Source organism: Saimiri boliviensis, chromosome 14, assembly GCF_048565385.1.
Source record: "Saimiri boliviensis isolate mSaiBol1 chromosome 14, mSaiBol1.pri, whole genome shotgun sequence".
Taxonomy (NCBI): domain Eukaryota; kingdom Metazoa; phylum Chordata; class Mammalia; order Primates; family Cebidae; genus Saimiri; species Saimiri boliviensis.
Genome location: NC_133462.1, coordinates 75,030,857 through 75,054,466, shown reverse-complemented (window position 1 = coordinate 75,054,466; position 23,610 = coordinate 75,030,857). Strand labels below are relative to the sequence as shown.

The 23,610-nt window shown below is 41.8% G+C and overlaps 1 protein-coding gene across 2 annotated transcripts in view; it reads right to left on the bottom strand.

Moving 5' to 3' along the window:
* Positions 1-10,897: 10,897 nt before the first annotated feature.
* Positions 10,898-23,610, bottom strand: part of CNIH4 (cornichon family member 4) — a 30,299-nt gene continuing 17,586 nt past the window's right edge. The window contains exons 4-5 of one of the 2 annotated variants that reach the window (XM_003930310.4): positions 19,560-19,700; positions 10,898-11,097 (exon numbers count right to left, since the gene is read on the bottom strand). In XM_003930310.4, coding sequence (XP_003930359.1) covers positions 11,070-11,097; positions 19,560-19,700 — 169 coding nt within the window. In that variant the 3' untranslated portion in view covers positions 10,898-11,069. Of the gene's footprint in view, positions 11,098-19,559; positions 19,701-23,610 lie in introns of those variants that run through there. The other variant, XM_010340907.3, reaches the window with a different exon arrangement.

Here is a 23,610-nt window from a genome sequence, read left to right as displayed (position 1 = left end):
GGCAATTCTCCTGCCTCAGCCTCCTCAGTAGCTCGGATTACAGGCATGTGCCCCCATGCCCAGCTACTTCTTTTTGTATTTTTAGTAGAGACGGGGTTTCACCATATTGACCAGGACGGTCTTGATCTCTTGACCTGTGATCCACCCGCCTCGGCCTCCCAAAGTGCTGGGATTACAGGCTTGAGCCACCGCGCCCGGCTACTTTTATGTATTTTAGAGAGTCTCACTGTGTTACCCAGACTGGACTTGAACTCCTGGGCTCAAGCTATCCTCCTGCCTCAGCCTCTCAAAGTGCTGAGATAACAGACGCAAACCACAATGGTTGGCTCTGATTTGCTGAATTTGTCTTTGATATAAGTACCTAGAGTTTGTGAGGGATAGCTGAAGAAGCAGTGTTTAGTCTGTTGGGATCGTCTTTTTAAGGGCCATTGTGCAATCATGGATACATTTAGAAAAATTTTAGGAGCATTTGCATTTTAAAGTAATTGTATGCCCTATTTTGTTCAAAAATAAAGTTCAAATGGGAAAAACAAGTATTTGGCAGCCAACTAATGTTGAGTGTAGCTGTGAGAGGTAATGCTTCCATAACCACTGCTCACTGCTTAGAAAATCATGGTTTGCAGCTTTCACTGATTAACAGGATAGAGAAGGGAGAAAATTTTCTACCTGTCTTCTTTAAATACAGCTATACTTTAACAGCAGATTTAGCCAAGTTGTCAGATTATTCATCTACATTTATAGAGTTTCATGCCAGTTCGCAGGACCAGGTATAGAAATTTTCTCAGCCTTAACAAATCTAAGAGTACAGATTTTCATTTTAAAATACAATCTGGCCAGGTACATTGGCTCACACCTGTAATCCCAACACTTTGGGAGGCTGAGGCAGGCAGATCACCTAAGGTCAGGAGTTCAAGACCAGCCTGGCCAATGTGGCAAAACCCCATCTCCACTGAAAATACAAAAATTAGCCAGGTATGGTGGCACATGCCTGTAGTCTCAGCTGCTCAGGAGGCTGAGACAGGAGAATTGCTTGAACCTGGGAGGCAGAGGTTGCAGTGAGCCAAGATCGTGCCATTGCACTCCAGCCTGAACAACAGTGCAAGACTCCCTCTCAAAAAATAAAATACAATCTAATAAAACTGATATTTTATTACATCATTTAATGACTTCCAAAAAGTCTTAAAAATTAAGGAAGATTCAACAAACTGTATTCCCCTCATCCTATCACATCTTTCAAGAATCTTGGTGGTTGGTTTTGTGGCAGTGGGCTCTTCTCCTTCAAACTGATTAGCCTACTTAAATGAGCTTGCTATATATGAAACATTCTAGTCATGTAAAGTTGTTATATCAGCATGTTGTTATAGCTAATGTGGGAAACAAACGGACAAACAGCAAATTTTCTGTCAAGTTTATTTTGTTGTGTTTCATTTTTTATCCTCAGATGAGACAAGTTTTTTGATGTGAGGAGTAGTAGCTTCCTTGGTCATGATATTAAAGTTGGCGCAACTTTATGTACATTAGTCCCTTCTATACGATTTAAGACTTCTTAAACTTCTTCCATACACTCAGGAAATACATTTAAGACAGTTGGCCATGGTGATAGAACATATCTGGAGTAAAAATGATTCACTGCAAGTTTAACTTATTTTTAAAAATAGAATAATATGAATGAATATGCTAAATGTTCGATTAGCATATTTATTTAGAAAAAAGGCTATGTGGCTTTTTTCCCTACTGTTTTGAATATAATTAAGAAATAGAGCGCCACATTGGATTGGAAATTGTATTGCAAATAGTTTCCAAATGTTGAATAATCTTCCCTCATTCCCCATAGCTGAAAAATACCAATTTGTGTCCTGAGCATTCAGAAAAGGAAGCCCTGATTTTATTAACATCAACAAAACTTTCTAAAAATCCTTTTTAAAGCACAGAGAGACACCCTTCTAATAGAAAACAAAATACATTTTGGATCTGTATGCTATGTTTTGAAAAGGAGAATAAACTTTAGATGACTATACCTGAACCTTTCCCAGGTAAGTATGTTTAAGTGAGCTTTTTTGTGCCATCAATGGATTTGCATGAAGGGACCTTTTCAGTCAGTAAGTTTTGGTTAATTGTATCCAAAAAAACTAAACAACTGACTTGGTTTTCCTGTTTCTTTCTGTACTTCCTCTTAGTAAAAATAGGCAGTTGGAGTGCCTATTAGATGCCAGGCACTAAGCTAAGCATTTCACATATATTATTTAACTGTCTACTGTAAACAAGTATTAACTACTGCCCACTTTTTTCCAGATGATAAACTCAAGGTTAAAGATACAACCTATTTGATTCCAAAGCCAAATTTTTCCAAATGCATGTGAGACTCAATTGGAGGCTTTTCTGAGTTTGAAATTTCTGAGCCAACTTTCAGATCTTGAGTCAATGGGAGATCTGGAATTTGTGTGTGTGTGTGTGAACACTCCAGGTAATTTTATTTTTTAATTTTTTAATGTAGAGACGGGTCTCACTTTGTTGCCCAGGCTGGTCTCAATCTCCTGGCCTTAAGCAGTCCTCCCACCTTGGCCTCCCAAAGTGCTGGGATTATAGGTATGAGCCACTGCTCAAGACAAGGTAATTTTATGCTGTCAGCCTGGCACCAATCCACTTGGTGTTTGAAAACCACAAGACCGGCCGGGCGCGGTGGCTCACACCTATAATCCCAGCACTTTGGGAGGCCGAGGCGGATGGATCACGAGGTCAAGAGATCGAGACCATCCTGGTCAACAAGGTGAAACCCCGTCTCTACTAAAAATACAAAAATTAGCTGGGCATGGTGGTGCGTGCCTGTAGTCCCAGCTACTTGGGAGGCTGAGGCAGGAGAATTGCCTGAACCCAGGAGGCGGAGGTTGCAGTGAGTCGAGATCGTGCCATTGCACGCCAGTCTGCGTAACAACAGCGAAACTTCATCTCAAAAAAAAAAAAACCACAAGACTATGCTATGTTACGTAAGTGAAAAGAAGGAAAAGCAGGAGCAAGGAGAGCATTCAGAGGAACTAACCACAACATTAATTATACACATACTACACCGATTTGGTTATTGAGCAACAAGTATTCATTTGGGTACTTACTGTAGGTCAGTCACTAGGAGTGTGAGCCATTTATATGCATTTTCTTTTTTTTATTTTTATTTTTTTACATATAATACAGGGTTTCACCATGTTGGTCAGGCTGGTCTTGAACTCCCGACCTCAGGTGATCCACCCAACTTGGCCTCCAAAGTGCTTGGATTCCAGGTGTGAGCCACAACGCCTGGCCTGCATTTTCATTTAAATATCAAGGTAGCTTTGTGGGGCAGTTATGCTAATTCTCATTTTACAAATAAGGGAAATAGGCTTTAAAAGGTAATGTATGAAGGAGCTGGTACTCAAACCCATGTGACTTTGAGCTCATGTTTTTAGTCACTATACCATAAAATATTTTTTTGATGTCTATAGGTGGTCACTTACCTTGGAAAAATTGACTGTTAAAACTTGTCAAAGACAGATTAAAAGTTTAAGGCCTCACTTTGATTCTAGTGAACTGCTTAATTCATAGAAGGAAATAACATGAAATTCTGGCGACTCCTTCATAGCGATTGCTCCTGGTGGGGTTTTGTTTTTTGTTTTTGTTTTGTTTGGGTTTTGGTTTTGGTTTTTGAGATGAAGTCTCACTCTACTGCCAGGCTGGAGTGCAGTGGTGCGATCCTGGCTCACTGCAACTTCCGTTTTCTGGTTTCAAGCAATTCTCCTGCCTTAGCCTCCCAAGTAGCTGGGACTACAGGCACGCACCATTACAGCAGGCTAATTTTTTGTGTATGTGTTTTTAGTAGAGACGGGGTTTCACCATGTTGACCCGGATGGTCTCGATCTCTTAACCTCGTGATCTGCCTGTTTTTGTTTTTGTTTTGTTTTTAAACAGTCTCGCTCTGTCACCCAGGCTGGAGTGCAGTGGTGGATCTCAGCTAACTGCAACCGCTGCCTCCCAGGTTCATGCAGTTATCGTGTCTCAGCCTCCAAGTAGCTGGGACTAGACATGCACCACCAGGCCAGCTAATTTTTGTATTTTTAGTAGGGATGAAGTCTCACCCTGTTGGCCAGGCTGGTCTTGAACACCTGCCCTCAAGTGATCTGCCCACCTTGGCCTCCCAAAGTGCCAGGATTACAGGCATGAGCCACCATACCCAGTCTGATAATTTTAATTGTAAACCAGACTCAAGTTTTGTAGAGGGAAACCTCCACAACAAATTTTTATCTTTTTTCAAGGGGTAAGAGTCTTGCTCTATTGCCCAAGCCACAGTGCAGAGATGTGATCATATTTTACTGTAACCTTGAACTCCTGGGCTCAAACCATCCCTCCACCTCAGCTTCCCAAGTAGCTAGGACTGTACAGATGCCTATATTGGCTAATTTTATTTATTTATTTATTTATTTATTTATTTATTTATTTATTTTTTAAGAGATGGAGTCTCATAGTGTGGACCAGGGTTTCTCAAACTCCTGGCCTCAAGTGATCCTTCTACCTTGGCTTTCCAAAGTGCTGGGATTACAGGCATCCCTGTAATCCCACTGTGTTTGGCCTAGATACTTAATATTAAGAAATTGCCGCCGGGCGCGGTGACTCAAGCCTATAATCCCAGCACTTTGGGAGGCCGAGGCGGGTGGATCACGAGGTCGAAAGATGGAGACCATCCTGGTCAACATGGTGAAACCCCGTCTATACTAAAAATACAAAAAACTAGCTGGGCGTGGTGGCCCGTGCCTGTAATCCCAGCTACTCAGGAGGCTGAGGCAGGAGAATTGCCTGAGCCCAGGAGGCGGAGGTTGCGGTGAGCCGAGATCGCGCCATTGCACTCCAGCCTGGGTAACAAGGGCGAAACTCCGTGTCAAAAAAAAAAAAAAAAGAAAAAAAGAAATTGCCAGCTCATTCTGTGATCATAGTACGTAAGAAAAAAAAAATTTTTTTTTAAGAAATTGCAAGTTTGTATGACACTGGTACTGTAGTCACCTGTGGGTTGGTTTTTTTTTTTTTTTTTTTTGGTGTTTTTTGTTTTGTTTTTGAGACAGTCTTGCTCTGTCACCCAGGCTGGAGTGCAGTGGCGCGATCTCGGCTCACTGCAACCTCCGCCTCCTGGGTTCAAGTAATTCTCCTGCCTCAGCCTCCCAAGTAGCTGGGACAACAGGTGCGTGCCATCACACCTGGCTAATTTTTTGTATTTTTAGTAGAGATAGGGTTTCACCATGTTAGCCAGGATGGTCTCAATCTCCTGACTTTGTGATCCACCCACCTTGGCCTCCCAGAGTGCTGGGATTACAGGTGTGAGCCACCACGCCCAGCCATCATGTGTTATTTTAAGAACCTTTATCTTACAGAGAAACATACCAAAATATTACAGATGTAATGAAGTCTAGGATTTGCTTCAAAATGTAGGGTGGTGAAGGTCAAGGAAGGTGGTGGGTAATGGATAAAGAATTACTGTAAGTTTATTTTTTTTCTCTGCTGTTTGAATCAGCAAGTATGATCATAAGTTGATTATTGCAGCTGGTAAAATAGAAAATTACCAACCTGAGGCCGGACGCGGTGGCTGAAGCCTGTAATCCCAGCACTTTGGGAGGCCGAGGCAGGTGGATCACGAGGTCAAAAGATCGAGACCATCCTGGTCAACATGGTGAAACCCCGTCTCTACTAAAAATACAAAAAAAAAAAATTAGCTGGGCACAGTGGTGCATGCCTGTAACCCCAGCTACTCAGGAGGCTGAGGCAGAATTGCCTGAACCCAGGAGGCAGAGGTTGCAGTGAGCCGAGATCGCGCCATTGCACTCCAGCCTGGGTAACAGGAGCGAAACTCTGTCTCAAAAAAAAAAAAAAAAAAAGAAAAGAAAAAAAAAATTACCAACCTGGGTAAGTCCTATTACTCTCTCCCAGAAAGTTAGCAAATTTATATTAAGCTACCCCAGAGGATTCACCTTCCCACAGGTCTCTTTCAGAAAGATAACAGTGCCAGTCAAATGCGTTACTTTGTTTGTTTGTTTGTTTGTTTTAGACGGAGTTTCTCTCTTGTTACCCAGGCTGGAGTGCAATGGCGCAATCTCGGCTCACCGCAACCTCTGCCTCCTGGGTTCAGGCAATTCTCCTGCCTCAGCCTCCTGAGTAGCTGGGATTACAGGCACGCGCCGCCATGCCCAGCTAATTTTTTGTATTTTTAGTAGAGATGGGGTTTCACCACATTGACCAGGATGGTCTCGATCTCTTGACCTCGTGATCCACCCACCTCAGCCTCCCAAAGTGCTGGGATTACAGGCTTGAGCCACCGCTCCCGGCTTGTTTGTTTTTAATAAAACGGGGTTTCACCATGTTGGTCAGGCTGGTCTTGAACTCGCGACCTCAGGTGATCCGCCCCCCTTGGCCTCCAAAGTGCTTGCATTATAGGCGTGAGCCACCACGCCCGGCCAAATGTGTTACTTTTAATTGAGCAACACGAGAGGTTCAACTCTCACCCTGGTTGCATCCAACCTGTGAAACAGGATCTAGAAAACAGGAATTAAAGTGTACATTCAACTGACTCCCATTCTGACTAGGTGCTAATGTGCAATGGGAACTGATACAGAAACCAAGATTGCTCCATAACGGATGTAGCAAACCAGATATACAGCAGAGGAAGCCACAGGCAAACCACTGAATTCTCTCAGCCTGCTGATTCGACCATCCACCCCCCACCCACTCTTCTCCACCCAGCTTCAGAGGAAAGCAACTAAAAATAAAAGCAGCTTTTACCCAAGAACTTAATATTTTTTTTTTTTGGAGACGGAGTTTCGCTCTTGTTACCCAGGCTGGAGTGCAATGGCGCGATCTCGGCTCACCGCAACCTCCATCTCCTGGGTTCAGGCAATTCTCCTGCCTCAGCCTCCTGAGTAGCTGGGATTACAGGCACGCGCCACCATGCCCAGCTAATTTTTTGTATTTTTAGTAGAGATGGGGTTTCACCATGTTGATCAGGATGGTCTCGATCTCTTGACCTTGTGATCCACCCGCCTCGGCCTCCCAAAGTGCTGGGATTACAGGCGTGAGCCACCACGCCCAGCTACCCAAGAACTTATTAAAGAGCAACCAGAGCTCAGAAACAAATTAGCTCAGTGAATAGTCCCTTTAATGTGTACAGACTGATTATTAAGCTTTGAATAACCTTCAGTCATTAGACTATATTTAACTGAAGCAAAAAAAAAAAAGAAGTTTCTACCTTTCCAAACATTCATGAAAAATATGGATTAGATCCAAAAGGCTTCATTAAACCAAGAATATTTCAATTTTTGCTATATGACATAGTAAAATAGTGTATTTGGTTTAAAGTACATAAACTCAGATGATAAAGATCCAGATAAGTGCAGAATTTCAAACTTACCTTCTCTATCTTGCTTCCTATTTCCATATATTACAACAAGTGTATTTAGATTTTGAGGACAACTAATTACACCTAGTATATTTTTCATAACTACTTGGCAAAGTATTACCTGTGAGCAAAGCTGATTTCTCCAGTCTCAAATGGAGAACAGTTATAGCCATTTCCTAGCCTAGCATGTCAGAGTATTTCATAATGTGACTACCTTGAAAACAAAGATGGTGAACTTTGATTATGCTGCTCCATTGCTGCTTCTCTGACTTAAAGGTCATCAGTTTGACTTCTTGCTGAAAAAGCAATAGAACACCACAATCAGACTTACTTATTCACTCAACAATGATTTATTGTTTCTGCGTGCATGGTACTGTGTTAGGTGCCAAGAGCAGAAGGAAGATACAAATATGAATGAGTGTACTCTGCCCTCCAGGAACATACAGTCTAAGAGTGATTAATTGCATACAAATAACTATAATACCAGATAGAATGTGGTAAGCTACAGAAGATAAAGTACTATGAGCTTTCTTAGCTGTTCAAAAGACCAGGTCAGGTTTTGTTCTACTGTCGTCTGCGTGGCAGGCATGAAAAGGCAGCTGAGGGGACCTGCGAGGCTTTGATGAACTGAGCTGCATCTTGGATCTTGCTTCATCTGCTCTCTCAGCTGAGGTTACAGGGATTAACAAAGGGCAGCTGCTACCACTGAAAGGATAGAAGAAAAAAGGCAAGAGAAAATGATAGATACTAAAAATATGCACATAGGAGCACTCCATAGTAGTCTATTGACTGTGCCCTGGGTACTGCCATTGTAGAGGGACAGGGAAGAGGAGTGGTAAGGGAGAAAGAACACTGGACTGAACATTAGGATTCTAGATGCTCAGAGTTATGACATCTTGAGCAATCTCTAGGCTTCGGTCTCTATCTTTGGGATAAGGGAGTTAGGCAAAATGATCTCTAAGTTTCTCTACAACTCTCCAATCAATGAAAAGCGGAGAAAACTGATAGCATTTTAACCACAGCTTTTTAAAGTCAGTGCCTTTGCCTCCCTTTTCATTATTTGCGGAAGCGTCCCCCCAATTTTTTTTTAGCTGGGCATGGTGGCTCACACCTGTAATCTCAACACTTTGGGAGGCTGAGGCAGGAGGATCACTTGAGGCTAGGAATTTGATACCAGCCTAGGCAACACAGCAAAACCTCTGTCTCTATAAAAACATTTTTTAAAATTAGCTGGGCATGTCGGTATGCACCTAGTCCCAGCTACTTGAGAGGCTGAGAGGCAAGAGTATTGCTTGAGTCCAGGAGTTTGAGGCTGCAGTGAGCCGTGATTGTGCCACTGTACCCCAGCCTGGGCAACAGGGCAATACCCTGTCTTTAATTTTTAAAAAAATTTTTCTTAACTACAGTGATCCTCCAGTTTCCTGGCTTTGATAGACAACTAATATAAGAAGGAAGAGTTTCTGTTTTTAACCACAGTTAATGTTTCAGAAGTAAGGAGCTCTTGTCCTTTGTTATGAACATGGTACCTTTCTGATTTGCTCAGCCTCAGCAACTTATGCTTGATGTACTGCAAACTGACAGCCCAAAGGCTCTCTCAGTTTCATGGGTCCCTATTTTGGTTACTAAAAATATCTGAATGAGAAGGTAAAACATTTTGGTCAGAAGTTCTCCAAATGGCTGGGCACAGTGGTTCATGCCTGTAATCCCAACACTTTGGGAGGCTGAGGCAGGCGGATCATTTGAGGTCAGGAGTTCAAGATCAGGCTGGCCAACATGGTGAAACCCTGTCTCTACTAAAAATACAAAAATTAGCCGGGAGTAGCTAGCTGTAATCCTAGCTGCTTGGGAGGCTGAGGCAGGAGAATCACTTGAACCCAGGAAACAGGTTGCAGTGGGCCGAGATCACACCACTACACCCTAGCCTGGGCAAGAGAGTGAGACCCCATCTCAAAAAAAAAAAAAAGCCTTACCACCTTTGAGTTTAAGTAGCTTGTCTCTCAGTTGCAAGGATTTAAGTTCTCCAACAGCTTCATTGCTTTAAAAATCTTGAGCAGACATGAAGAAGCACGGGAAGTTAGGAGGAAAGGTAGAGTGAAGGGACTGTTTTAAGCAAAAGGTGCCTCCAACGGAAAAGGTATGAAAAAGAGATGTAACCAAAGTAATGTCTGTGTTACACAGCTTCTTGGCCCTGTGCCTGACAGAAATACAACATTACCACAAGGAGCGATTTCTGTGACCACAAAGAGGCCAACAGAGCCAAGTTCACTTTGCCTACCATTTCAACATTCCTTTTGTGTGCTGCCTGGGCACTACTTCCATCCTTGAAACGTGGTCTGTCTGTACAGCGAGTTTGGCTTAGTGGGTCCCTTGCTTCTGCCAAGGCTAGAGCTAGTCCAGGACCAAAAGGACATGCAACATTTAATCTTTTGGGGACCACACACCCTGTTTAGCTACCCAATGCTATCTCAACTAGAGTGAATAATCCCTTTGGACTCTGCCATAGGACACAGTCATGTTTTGCCCAATGTCAGGGCTTAAGATAGCAATATAAAAGCACAAACTAGGACTGAGGATCAATTGCCAGGTTTATTTTACCCTGTAAGGGCTGGCAAACAGAGCTGAGGAAGTGAACTGCTCTCACCAACTGCAAGAGTTGACGAATACAGCTCCAAGGAACAGAGTTTGGTTGTATATTGCTATGTCCATGACATGGCTTGTACTGGGTCTTCCAATTCACAACGTGGTCAGTGCAGAAGGATAGAAGCGTTAATCTGGCACCACACAGAGCACCAAAAGCCTCAATTTCACTGACAGTGAATGACAATTCCTGCTTCTAATCTGATTAGCATCTTCTACCAAATCACTTCTCCAAACCCATTAAAATACTTATCAGGGAGATCAAATACAATTGGAATAATTGCAATATGAAAACCAGACTGGCAAGAGCCACTTGGGATTGTCTGGGTTTGGGGGCGATTGTGGAGGTAGTGACTTTTAAATGAAAGCTCCTGACAAAATATTACATTGGTTTTTAAATGTTTCCTTTCCATCAGCAGGAACCACATTGTACCTGGGAAAAATGGCTTATATGGTTTCACAAACTGTGCAAGTAAATATATAAATATATTCTGAAATGCCATTTTCTGTTGACAGTCTTGTAAAAAGACTTCTGGCTGACAGTCTCATAAATTTTAAACCATACTAAATGAAGTTGCCGCAACACAGCAAAAAGGGTAATTAAATTTTTCTTCTATTGTCCAGATCAACAGTGTTGTTTTGTACTCTTTTCAGTACACCTGAAGGGCACCTTTGCTATCTCTTCACTTTAAAGAACACCCTTTAAAATGTGTTCTTTATTTCTCTGGCATGCAAAGCTGGGATGGCAGTCCTGTTCCTACATACAAATAACCACCTTCAGCATACAGATGATGAAAAACACCTTCAAGTGTTGGCGTTCAGGCTAAAGTTGAGAACTAGAAATCTACAGAAACTCAATTCATGTTTTTTAAATACTTTATATGGTAAAAATACAGCAAAAATAGTTTTTTGTTCAAAGAGGAAAAATATATACTGCTATGGTCACGGTTCTAAGGATGATTTAAGAAGTCTCTGGCTCCTCATCTGTGCACTGTAGTGTACGCTGACTTCAACCACGGCTTCTCCAGCTTCAGTCATTTATCAAAGCTAAGATCATACTGTGGAAAGAAGAAATTAACGTTACTAATGTTTTCTCAGGAATGTTCCTACAGGGCCTGGTCTGTCCAGACTTTCGTCCCTAAGGTTTATGAAGGAACAATCATTTGAGTAAAAGACAATCATTCATACCCAAAGGCAAGAATATATTAGGGTCTTTCATGTCTAAACCTTTTCACTAAAAAAGAGTTATTGGGGATGGGGAGGTAGGGAAAGTTAACTTAAAACCTGTTTTCCTTCACAGAAATTGGTAAACTATTAAAAAAAAAAAAAAAAAAGACAGAAAAAAACCTATGTTAGGCTATAGTTAAAAAAAACAAGAAAAAAACAAACACAAAAAAAAACGAGCTCGGTCAGTTAAAAAACAAAAAAAAAGGAAAACAAACACAAAAAAACCACCTATGTCCAGAAAAAAACTCTAAATTCTCTAGCCAGATACTGTTCTATGCCTGGAACCTCTTCTTCCCATCCCAACACCCCAGCAAAGCAGTAACTTCCTATTCAGGTATTGTGATTGGCTCTAGGGCACCTTCTTGGGGAAGCTGGACAGCCTCCTTCCTCAGCTCTTCTTCCTGCTGCTGTGGCTTACCTGCTGTCTCTACCACTGGAATATGAGCAACTCGGAGATGAAAGCAGGGCCCAAGCATCACCACTTTCATGTGCTACTAGCACCCCAGCCTGCAATTACCACGCTCCAAGCTTTGACTGTAGGGATTCTGTGCTGCTCCTTTGTGTCACTTGCAATGCTCTACACAATGTCTGACACACGGCAGTCACTCAATAAACACTATGCCACTAAAACTGCCGCAGTTAACAATAACAAAACCACTCTTTCCTTTGAAATACTGGGATCAGCCTTGCTCTGCTGAAATTAAATGCTAAAATACACAGAAATATCCTTACATCACTAGTGGTATAAATAATTGTCCAAATTTAACCATACTAAATGTACTCAATGCACAGAAAAAATTAATGATAGTTGCTAATATTTTTTTAAGATTTTTGTTTTTTTACTATGGGTCAACATAAATCTAAGTGTCTGACATGTATTATCTCACTTAGGCCATATTAAAATATGATAAGAACTATTAATATCATTAATATTCCCTTTTCAGATGAGAAACTGAGGCTCAGAGAGGTTAAGAAACTTGCCCCAGGACAGGCGTGGTGACTCATGCCTGTAATTCCAGCACTTTCAGAGGCTGAGGTGGGTGAGCCGAGATCATGCCACTGCACGCCGGCCTGGGTAACAGAGCGAGACTCTGTCTCAAAAAAAAAAAAAAAGAAAGAAAAGAAACTTGCCCCAGACCTCAATGTAAGTGGTAGAGCCCACATTCCACTAGGCTAGCACCCAATCCAGAAACCAAAACCATGAATTCTCCCCATCCTCTATAGAAGATAAGGGTCAGGCACAGTGGCCTATAATCCCAGCACTTTGGGAGGCCGAGGCGGGAGGATCACCTGAGGTCAGGAGTTCGATACCAGCCTGACCAACATGTACTAAAAGTACAAAAAATTAGCCAGGCATGTTGGCGCATGCCTGTAATCCCAGCTACTTGGGAGGCTGAGGTAGGAGTTGCAGTAAGCCAAGATGGTGGCACTGCACTCCAGCCTGAATGACAGAGCAAGACTCCATTTCAAAACAAAAAAAAAGAAGATGAGCATTTTTTCAAAACTTGAATTCCATTCAACAAGCCCTGAAATGTCAATGAGGTGCAAGGTACCAGGCAAGGTGTGGCAGGTGTTAGATACAAAGACGAGGAGCATAAAATCTATGCAATCAAAAAAGCTAATGACTTGGTATTAATAGCAAATCCACTGTTTAAAAACAGCAACCAAAAGAGAAAAGTGCTGCAAGGACATCTTCCGACGCCTTGAACTATATGCAACACCAAAGGGTAAAGTAATAGCAATGTGGCTGAAAATGACAGAATAATAGGGAAGGGGAAAGGAAGGGAAGAGAGAAAAGAAAACAGTACAGCCAGTGAAGTACACAGCTGCCCAGACAAATCAGTTACCTAATTCGCTTTTTATTTAGTTTTAAAGAAAAATACTTTAAACTTGCACCAAAATTAAATCTTAATTCCTCCAGTCCAACTCCCCACTACTTTAAATTCAACAACTAAGAGTTCAGAAACTCATGTACATTTTATAATCCTAAAACTTTGAGTCTACTAAGCAAGATACTGCTCTCCAAGCCTACATTTACTCTCCGAAGTATGATTACATGGGCTGTACCTACAGCACCGCCCCCAGGGGATGCCTGCTCTAATTTACTTTCCAACAGCATGAAAGCGTGGAGGGATGAAGAATAACCTTGGCCAAGCCAATTCTAGCTTGTTTTTTGTCTCTTCAGAAACAAATATAGGGAACACATATGATGATAAGATACAAAAATAATAGAAACAAGAATAGGTGCATCATTATGTTCTCATCATAAACCTTTTTTTGCTCCTTATTCATCATCTTTGATACTTGGATTAAAAGCTAAGCACATTAGTAATAAGGTAGGGTATGAGAACCAGAAACTGAGACCAGTGTGCTTTTTCTGTCCTAGTTTTTAAAATACAGGCTTGAGTGTAGTGACAGAATCTTGCCACGCTGTTGCCAGGCTTGAGTGTAATGGTACAATCTCAGCTCACTGCAACCTCTGCCTCCCTCATTCAAGCAATTCTCCTGCCTCAGCCTCCCAAGTGTTGGGAATACAGGCATGCGCCAACCATGCCCAGCTAATTTTTGTATTTTTAAGTAGAGACGGGGTTTCTCCATGTTGGCCAGGATGGTCTCGATCTCTTGACCTCATGATCTGCCTGCCTTAGCCTCCGAAAGTGCTAGGATTACAGGTGTGAGCCACCACACCCAGCTACAATCTAAACTCCAATTTTAATTCACAGTGAAAGGATTTTAGGAAACCTTCTTTGTCAGACAGAGGCTAAAATGGTTCTGACTTCTAAACTATTTCAGATAAAACAGCAATTGTAAAAAAAACTGCTATATCTATATAGTTTTTCTTTTTTTTTTTTTTTTTTTTGAGATGGAGTTTCGCTCTTGTTACCCAGGCTGGAGTGCAGTGGCGCGATCTCGGCTCACCGCGACCTCCGCCTCCTGGGTTCAGGCAATTCTCCTGCCTCAGCCTCCTGAGTAGCTGGGATTACAGGCACCTGCCACCATGCCCAGCTCATTTTTTGTATCTTTAGTAGAGACGGGGTTTCACCATGTTGACCAGGATGGTCTCGATCTCTCCACCTCGTGATCCACCCGCCTGGGCCTCCCAAAGTGCTGGGATTACAGGCTTGAGCCACCGCGCCCGGCCTATATAGTTTTTCTAATCAAGAATTTTCTGAGTGGCAGAAGTTTAGTTCAGTATAAGTTTTTCCTAATAGTCCTTACGTCTATGTGAAAAATGAAACTACCTAGGGGAAAAAATAAAAATGATCCAATTAAAGCTTTGATACAAAGGTTAAGCCTGATTCTAACTTCTCAAAGGTTTACTCAAATCATATACACAGGATTTTTTTTTTCTCCTTGGCTCTCTTCTATGCATCTATGATGGATAAAGGGAAAGGTGGCATGTTCCCCTCTAAAACACACAGGAATAGTTCAAAACAGGACTATATAGGCTTCCAGTGTGTGATAGCCAATCTTTCATATTAATTCTTACTTCCAGTGTGTTATAACTGGAGGACTGATACAACTTTACCACAACAGACCATTTAGCATGCTGGAAAATCAGGATCACACCTAAATTACTTATTGCCAAGAAAGATCAGCACAATTTGGATAAAAGTTGCTGAGAGCTGCTGCCAGTGGTATGATCCCCCAAAGACCATGGTCATGGTCACTGAGGCACATACATTAATGCTTATAACAGGCAGTGGAACTCCAAGTTGTATACTATTAGGGCAGGAAAAAAAAATAGCAAAAGACACTTTTAAGCAGGATGATAGCCTCAACAGCTAAGGCATAACTAAGATGACACAGGGTAGATCTACTGTAGGTCAGATAGAAAGCTGATTCAATGACATACATAAATAATTTACATAGCCACAAGGAACTTACATAATCCCCAAAAGTTCCACAATATCAATGCAAACATCCTATAGTATAGTAATATCTCATGTAAGATTATTCACTCAAGCTAGTAGCAAAAATACTAAAAGAAAAACAGTAAAGTTATAAAATATAGTCTCAAACCCTTTTAAAAGACCCAAAAGTTTTTTCATAGTTTCAGTGAAAGTTACAGCTAAAAGCAGCCTAAATCCTCTTTACATTTAGTTAATAAGTAAAACAAATAGCTAAAGTATGCAAAGGAGTTTACCTAACTTGTTTACTCATATAGTTTTAAAACTAACATTTTTTTTTTTTTTTTTTGAGACGGAGTTTCGCTCCTGTTACCCAGGCTGGAGTGCAATGGCGCGATCTCGGCTCACCGCAACCTCCGCCTCCTGGGTTCAGGCAATTCTCCTGCCTCAGCCTCCTAAGTAGCTGGGATTACAGGCATGCACCATCACGCCCAGCTAGTTTTTTTGTATTTTTAGTAGAGACGGGGTTTCACCATGTTGACCAGGATGGTCTCGATCTTTCGACCTCGTGATCCACCCGCCTCGGCCTCCCAAAGTGCTGGGATTACAGGCTTGAGCCACCGTGCCCGGCCAAAACTAACATTTAAGCCAAATAATCCTCTCAAAAAAAAGTTAATCAAAGCTATTATCCACTAATAGTGTCTGCTTTCAGCATCAAAACCTGCACTTTAATTTTCACTCTAGTAGTGTTAACTCAAGCCTTTGTCAATTAAACTTTACTAGATAAACGCGAGTCTCACTAGCTAAAGAAGGCTGGCAGTTGCAACTGTTTACAGTGCTCTCCAAAGTGCCTGCAAGCCACCCAGTCACACTCAGCCAAACTGGCAAAGCATAATATCTGTGTGTCAGTGTACTTTATTCATTCGTTTTTAAGTCAAAGTCTGCAGGACAGACCCCCGCAAATAGTAACCCCAATAGCGGCACCCAACGTGGGGCAACCCCAACAGTAGTGCAGCCGTGTGAGGAAAACTGTTAAGAGAACCCTGACATAATCATTGCTCTGAAAAGAACGCAACAACCCCCCCAAAAACAAAAGTGCAGAAGACCACGAAGTCCAGTCAGTAAAAGAGTAAGTCATTAGTACCCACTAAAGATTACCAAGTTCAAGAAAAGATTGTTCAGGCTAAAGTTTCGTCAGTTCAACAAAAACAGTATATATTAAAAAAAAAACAGTTTCTTAAAGCCAGTAAAGCAACAGGTTCACAGGGTTATTTTAAAAACCTAATGCAGCCGGGCACGGTGGCTCAAGCCTGTAATCCCAGCACTTTGGGAGGCCGAGGCGGGTGGATCACGAGGTCGAGAGATCGAGACCATCCTGGTCAACATGGTGAAACCCCGTCTCTATTAAAGGTGCAAAAAATTAGCTGGGCATGGTGGCGTGTGCCTGTAATCCCAGCTACTTAGGAGGCTGAGGCAGGAGAATTGCCTGAGCCCAGGAGGCGGAGGTTGCGGTGAGCCGAGATCGCGCCATTGCACTCCAGCCTGGGTAACAAGAGCGAAACTCCGTCTCAAAAAAAAAAAAAAAAAAAAAAAATGTCTAAGCAAGTTTTAAAATGTTAATTGTGAAAAAAATTCTACGTAAACTTATTAGCTAAAGTTAAAAAAAGTATTCAGAGCCGGGCGCGGTGGCTCAAGCCTGTAATCCCAGCACTTTGGGAGGCTGAGGTGGGTGGATCACAAGGTCGAGGGATCGAGACCAACCTGGTCAACATGGTGAAACCCCGTCTCTACTAAAAATACAAAAAATTAGCTGGGCATGGTGGTGCGTGCCTGTAATCCCAGCTACTCAGGAGGCTGAGGCAGGAGAATTGCCTGAACCCAGGAGGCAGAGGTTGCGGTGAGCCAAGATCGCGCCATTGCACTCCAGCCTGGGTAACAAGAGTGAAACTCCGTCTCAAAAAAAATAAAAATAAAAAAAAAGTAGTCAGATTTTCTGTAAACTAAACACTAAAATAAAGCACAAGTTTTTCTTAAAGCACTAACCTGCTCTCTTGGAAAAGTTATAAAGGTCTCTTAGCATAGGCACAACCTCTAAAATTTCCAGTACGCCAGCACCAGCCTAAAAACTACGTCCTCATTAAAAAAAGAAAAGAAAAAAAAAAAAAAAAACTGAAGCCAGCCTAAGAAAAATCCTACAGACACATGCCCCAAACGTCACCTGAAGAATGCTAAAAAAGAATGCAAGAGGCTAAGCGAATCCTACTCCAAACACAGACATCATTCACTCCAAATGTTGTTTCGTTTTTATTCTCACTCTGCCTGCAACCTGTATCTGCTACACTCTATTAAGCCCATCTTCTATTCTGCCTTTTTTCTATCCTGTTACTTAGACACCCACTTCCCAGCCTATAATAACGTAACTACTTGGCCAAAAAATTAACATACCCCAAGTAAAATCCATGCCACCCCAAAGCACCTTACGGTGCCTAGGACACCTTAGCACCTCCCTTAACACCTAGCATAAAGCACATCATAATTCCAGTCACAACTATACTATAACCTTTATTCATAATCACACTAATCAGTGCCTAATTTGCATTAACCATCAATATGTTTTCCTTACAAGAACTAACGTTTCCATTATACCCCAAAACTCCACGTTTGTAACCCAAGTGCAGAAACAAGCTTAGTTTGCCTCAGGTATCACTAATCACAACATATCTAATTTAAAAATTACTACTGTCATAGTATTAAAATCTGAGGCATTCCTACCAGTCAATTTAACAAGCAATTAGCAAAGTTCCTCTGCCCTTTCCACCTTAAAACATGCCCTGTCCCAAGTCAAACCCAAAAGATTCATAGTTACACTCATGGCCTTTATAGTCTCAGCCATAGTCATCCTAGCAACTGCCAGCCTTGCAGTAGCATCTATTACTTAGTCAATAAAAATAGCTGCTTTTATAAATAATCTAGACAAAAATGTGTCTAATTAACTTCTTTTTTTTTTTTTTTTTTTTTGAGACGGAGTTTCACTCTTGTTACCCAGGCTGGAGTGCAATGGCGCGATCTCGGCTCACCACAACCTCCGCCTCTTGGGTTCAGGCAATTCTCCTGCCTCAGCCTCCTGAGTAGCTGGGATTACAGGCACGCGCCACCATGCCCAGCTAATTTTTTGTATTTTTAGTAGAGACGAGGTTTCACCATGTTGACCAGGATGGTCTCGATCTCTTGACCTCGTGATCCACCCGCCTCCGCCTCCCAAACTGTTGGGATTACAGGCGTGAGCCACTGCGCCCGGCTAATTAACTTCTTTTACAGCAAAGTATAAATCAAAAAATTCCTGCACATCTTCAAGTCAAGGCTGCTGTAGAATATGTGAAGAGACAAGATGCATTAACATTCCAACAGCAGTTAAGCTGCAACTAAGAACATAAACATGTGTCACTTCTCTACCATAAAATCAATCAATACATAGTTAAGATAAAGTGAAACACCTCTAAAAAACCTTTCATAACAATTTAACAGCAAATGTAAAGCAACTTAAAACTAAAATTTTTAAATCCCTTCACACTGTAAATCTACATACGCAACAGCCATATAGAAAAGTGTGCAAAATCATCTCTCCTAAACTCCCCTCCTAGAAATCACTCTTTAATAAAAATGTTGCTCACTGTACTCATAACTGTTCTGTTATTTGTTAATTCTAAAATGCAAAACTAGAATAAAAGCAATAACGACCTTGCCTAACAGACCAGTTGTTGCAACTTCTCTTCAGTCAACAAAACCTAATATTAAAAACAAAACAGGGGGAGACGTTAAGAACTCACTCAAGGTAGTAGCAAAAATATTAAAAGAAAAATAGTAGAGAAAGTTATGAAATACAGTTTCAAACCCTTTCAAAAGGCCTAAATGTTTTTTCAGAGTTTCAGTAAAAGTTTCAGCTAAAAGCAGCCTAAATCCCCCTTGCATTTAGTTAACAAGTAAAACAAGTAACTAAAGTATATAGAAGAGTTTACCTAACTTGTTTACTCATGTAGTCTTAAAACTAACCTTTAAGCCAAAGAGCCCTCTCAAAAAAAAGTTAACCAAAAATATTATCCACTAATAGTATTTGCTTTAAGCATCAAAACCTGTGGTTTAATCTTCACTCTAGTAGTCTTAACTCAAACCTTTGTCAATTAAACTTTACTAAATAAATGCGAGTCTCACTAGGTAAAAAGGCTGGCCGCTGAACTGTTTACGAAGCTCTCCAAAGCACCTGTAAGCTGACCAGTCACATTCAGCCAAACTAGGAAAGCATAATGTCTCTGTGTCAGTGTACTTTATTTATCCATCGTTTAGTCAAAGTCTGCAGGGCAGACCTTCACAAGTAGTAACTCCAACAATCTCACTCTTCAGAAACAATTATGGCATCTAATAAAATATCAGGACTCTAAACTCACCTATAAAGATACATGAAGAAACAGAGCAAGTGGAAACCAAGCTTGATCATGGCTTCTTTCATGTGTGACTTCAGCTGCCCTCGATTGTGTATTTCTGTTGGATCAAACACTCCCATGTTACCACTTGGCACCATGATGTATCTGACAAATAAAAGGATATACACATTAGAAGCAAAATCAAATCATAGGCATATGTATTCAAATATAAGTAGCCAATAATATCGACTTTTAAAAGTGGACCAATCAGGCCAGGTGCAGTGGCTCATGCCTGTAATCCCAGCACTTTGGGAGGCCAAGGCAGACAGATCACTTGAAGTCAAAGTTCAAGACCAACCTGGCCAACATGGTGAAACCCCATCTCTACTAAAAATACAAAAATTAGTCGGGCATGGTGGCAGGCACCTGAAATCCCAGCTACTCAGGAGGCTGAGGCAAGAGAATCACCTGAACCTAGGTGGCAGAGGTTGCAGTGAGCCAAGACTGCGCCATTGAGCCCCAGCCTCGGTGACAGAGAAAGACTCCATCTCAAAAAAAAAAAAAAAAAGTGAACCAATCATACCAGCCTTAAAATTCATACCACATATGGACAGAGTAGTATGATAATGTCATGGACTGCCACTTAGTTTCCTTTTTTAAAGTTACAATACTATTAATTTTCTGCCCTCTGAAATGAATACAGTAACATTCCAGAAAAGGGTATTTTATGCACTAAAATCCTTTTACTTACCTGTAGGAAACTACCATACCAGTCATTTCTACAGCCCTTTTTTTATTAGACAAAGGTTAAAGGAGGCTCCAAACCCAAACCAATTTTATTAAGTTCTTAGAAACTTCATTATGGTAACAGGGAAATTAAGGACGCTGGGTTGAGAGGATCACTGAGTTTAAGTGTCTGGACTTTAAAATCCAGACTGTGTCATTTGTGTAACATATGTGTCCTAACCTAGAATGTCCATGAATTCTTCCTGCTCTCACATCTAAGCTTTTTCTAGTACAACCTTAGATTTCTCACTTGTCACAGAGCTTCTCAATTATCATTTCTTTGAAATGCAAAGGACTCTCTGAGTTCCACAAATCTGAAATCCTCCTTAAAATTCCAGAAGCCCAACTATAGCTGAATAGAGTTTCATTGGTATATCCAGATAACACCTCATCCTTGTCTAACTTCTAGGTTATCTAATAAGTGTCACCATTTTCTTAGTGATCCTTAAAAACTTCTTCTTACCAAACCCGCACTTCTCTCTTCCTCATCTTTCATAGTCAGTCCATCAAACCCTTGTCCAGTCCTTCTTCCTACCACCACTTATTTAGCTGTCTCCATTTTTTTTCTTTTTAGATTTTTTTATTTTTGTGGACACATAGTAGGTATACTTATGGGTTACATGAGATATTTTGATATAGGCATGCAATGTGTAATAATCACATCAGGGTAAATGGGGTATCCATCACCATAAGCATTTATCCTTTGTGTTACAAACAATCCAACTGTACTCTTTCAGGTTTTTTTTCTTCAATTTTTTTTTTTTCCCAGACGGAACCTCTGTTGCCCAGGCTGGAGTACAGTGGCACAATCTTGGCTCACCACAAGCTCCTCCTCCTGGGTTTAAGCAATTCTCCTGCCTCAGCTTCCCGTAGCTGGGATTACAGGCACCTGCCACCACACCTGGTATAACTTTTGTATTTCTTTCTTTCTTTTTTTTTTTTTTTTGAGACAGAGTTTCGCTCTTGTTACCCAGGCTGGAGTGCAATGGCGCGATCTCGGCTCACCGCAACCTCCGCCTCCTGGGTTCAAGCAATTCTCCTGCCTCAGCCTCCTGAGTAGCTGGGATTACAGGCACGCGCCACCATGCCCAGCTAATGTTTTGTATTTTTAGTAGAGACGGGGTTTCACCATGTTGACCAGGATGGTCTCGATCTCTTGACCTCGTGATCCACCGCCTCGGCCTCCCAAAGTGCTGAGATTACAGGCTTGAGCCACCGCGCCCGGCCTAACTTTTGTATTTCTAGTAGAGATGGTTTCGCCATGTTGGCCAGGGTGGTCCAAACTCCTGACCTCAGGTGATCCGCCACCTTGGCTTCCCAAAGTGCTGGGATTACAGGCATGAGCCACTGCGCCAAGCCTTCTTTCAGTTATTTAAAAATGTACAATTAAATTATTTTTGCAATAGTCACCCTGTTGTGCTAGCAAATACTAGGTCTTATTCATTCTTTCTATTTTTTTGTGCCCATTAACCCTCCACACTTCCCCACTCGACTCCTGCTACCCTTCCCAACCTCTGGTAAACCTTTCTTCTACTCTCTATCTCCAAGAGTTCAATTGTTTTAAAATTTAGCTCCCACAAATGAGTGAGAACAGGCAAAGTTTGTCTTTCTGTGCCTGGCTAATTACACTTAATGTAATATTCCCCAGTTCCATCCTTACTGTTACACATGACAGGATCTCATTCTCAGCTGTCTCTTTCTCATTCCTGGTGTCATAACCCTGTTCCAGCATATATTATTTCACCTACTTCTCCATCCAATCAATACTACAAATTGCTTCCAGGAAAATCTTCCCAAAGCATAATTTATTTCACCTTAACTTAGCTACTCCAAAACATATAAAGCAAAGAAGATATATTAATGACTAATAAACACATTAAAGGATACTTAATATCATTAGTCATTAAGGAAATGTAAATGGAAACCACAATGAGATAACACTTCACACCCAATAGTATGGCTAAAATTTAAAAATACACACATAGACTGGGTGCGGTGGCTCACACCTGTAATTCTGGGAGGCCAAGGTGGGCAGATCACCTGAGGTCAGAAGTTCGAAACCAGCCTGGTCAACATGGTGAAACCTCATCTCTACTAAAGATACCAAAATCAGCCGGGTGTGGTGACGGGTACCTGTAATCCTGCAGGAGAATCACTTGAACCTGGGAGGGGGAGGTTGCAGTGAGCAGGGATTGTGCCATTGTATTCCAGCCTCAGTGACAGAGAGCAAGACTTCATCAAAAAAAAAAAAAAAAAGAGCCGGGCGCGGTGGCTCAAGCCTGTAATCCCAGCACTTTGGGAGGCCGAGGCGGGTGGATCACGAGGTCGAGAGATCGAGACCATCCTGGTCAACATGGTGAAACCCCGTCTCTACTAAAAATACAAAACATTAGCTGGGCATGGTGGCACGTGCCTGTAATCCCAGCTTCTCAGGAGGCTGAGGCAGGAGAATTGCCTGAGCCCAGGAGGCGGAGGTTGCGGTGAGCCGAGATCGCGCCACTGCACTCCAGCCTGGGTAACAAGAGCGAAACTCCGTCTCAAAAAAAAAAAAAAAAAAAAAAAAAAAGAAAAAAAGACACACAATCAAAAGTGTTGGCAAGGATGCAGAGAAACTGGAACCCCCAATAAACAGTTGGTGGGAATGTCAAATAGTGCAGACATTGCTGGGCACAATGGTTCACACCTGTAATCCCAGCACTTTGGGTGGCTGAGGTGGGACGATTGCTTGAGCCCAGGAGGTCGAGTCTATAATGAGCCAAGATCATGTCACTGCACTCCAGCCTGGGCAAGAGAGGGAGACCCTGTCTCAAAAAAAAAAAAAAAAAAAAAAAAGGCCGGGCGCGGTGGCTCAAGCCTGTAATCCCAGCACTTTGGGAGGCCGAGGCGGGTGGATCACGAGGTCGAAAGATCGAGACCATCCTGGTCAACATGGTGAAACCCCGTCTCAACTAAAAATACAAAAAATTAGCTGGGCATGGTGGCGCGTGCCTGTAATCCCAGCTACTTAGGAGGCTGAGGCAGGAGAATTGCCTGAGCCCAGGAGGCGGAGGTTGCGGTGAGCCGAGATCGCGCCATTGCACTACAGCCTGGGTAACAAGAGCGAAACTCCGTCTCAAAAAAAAAAAAAAATAGTGCAGCTGCTTCCAAAAACATTCAAGCAGTTCCTCAAAAGGTTAAATATAGAGCTACCATATGACTAAGTGATTCCACTCCTAGGTATTTGCCTCTTTGTCCTGTAGACTACTGTACTTTATGTCTAACATCAAAGAAGTCATATGAATTACTAATA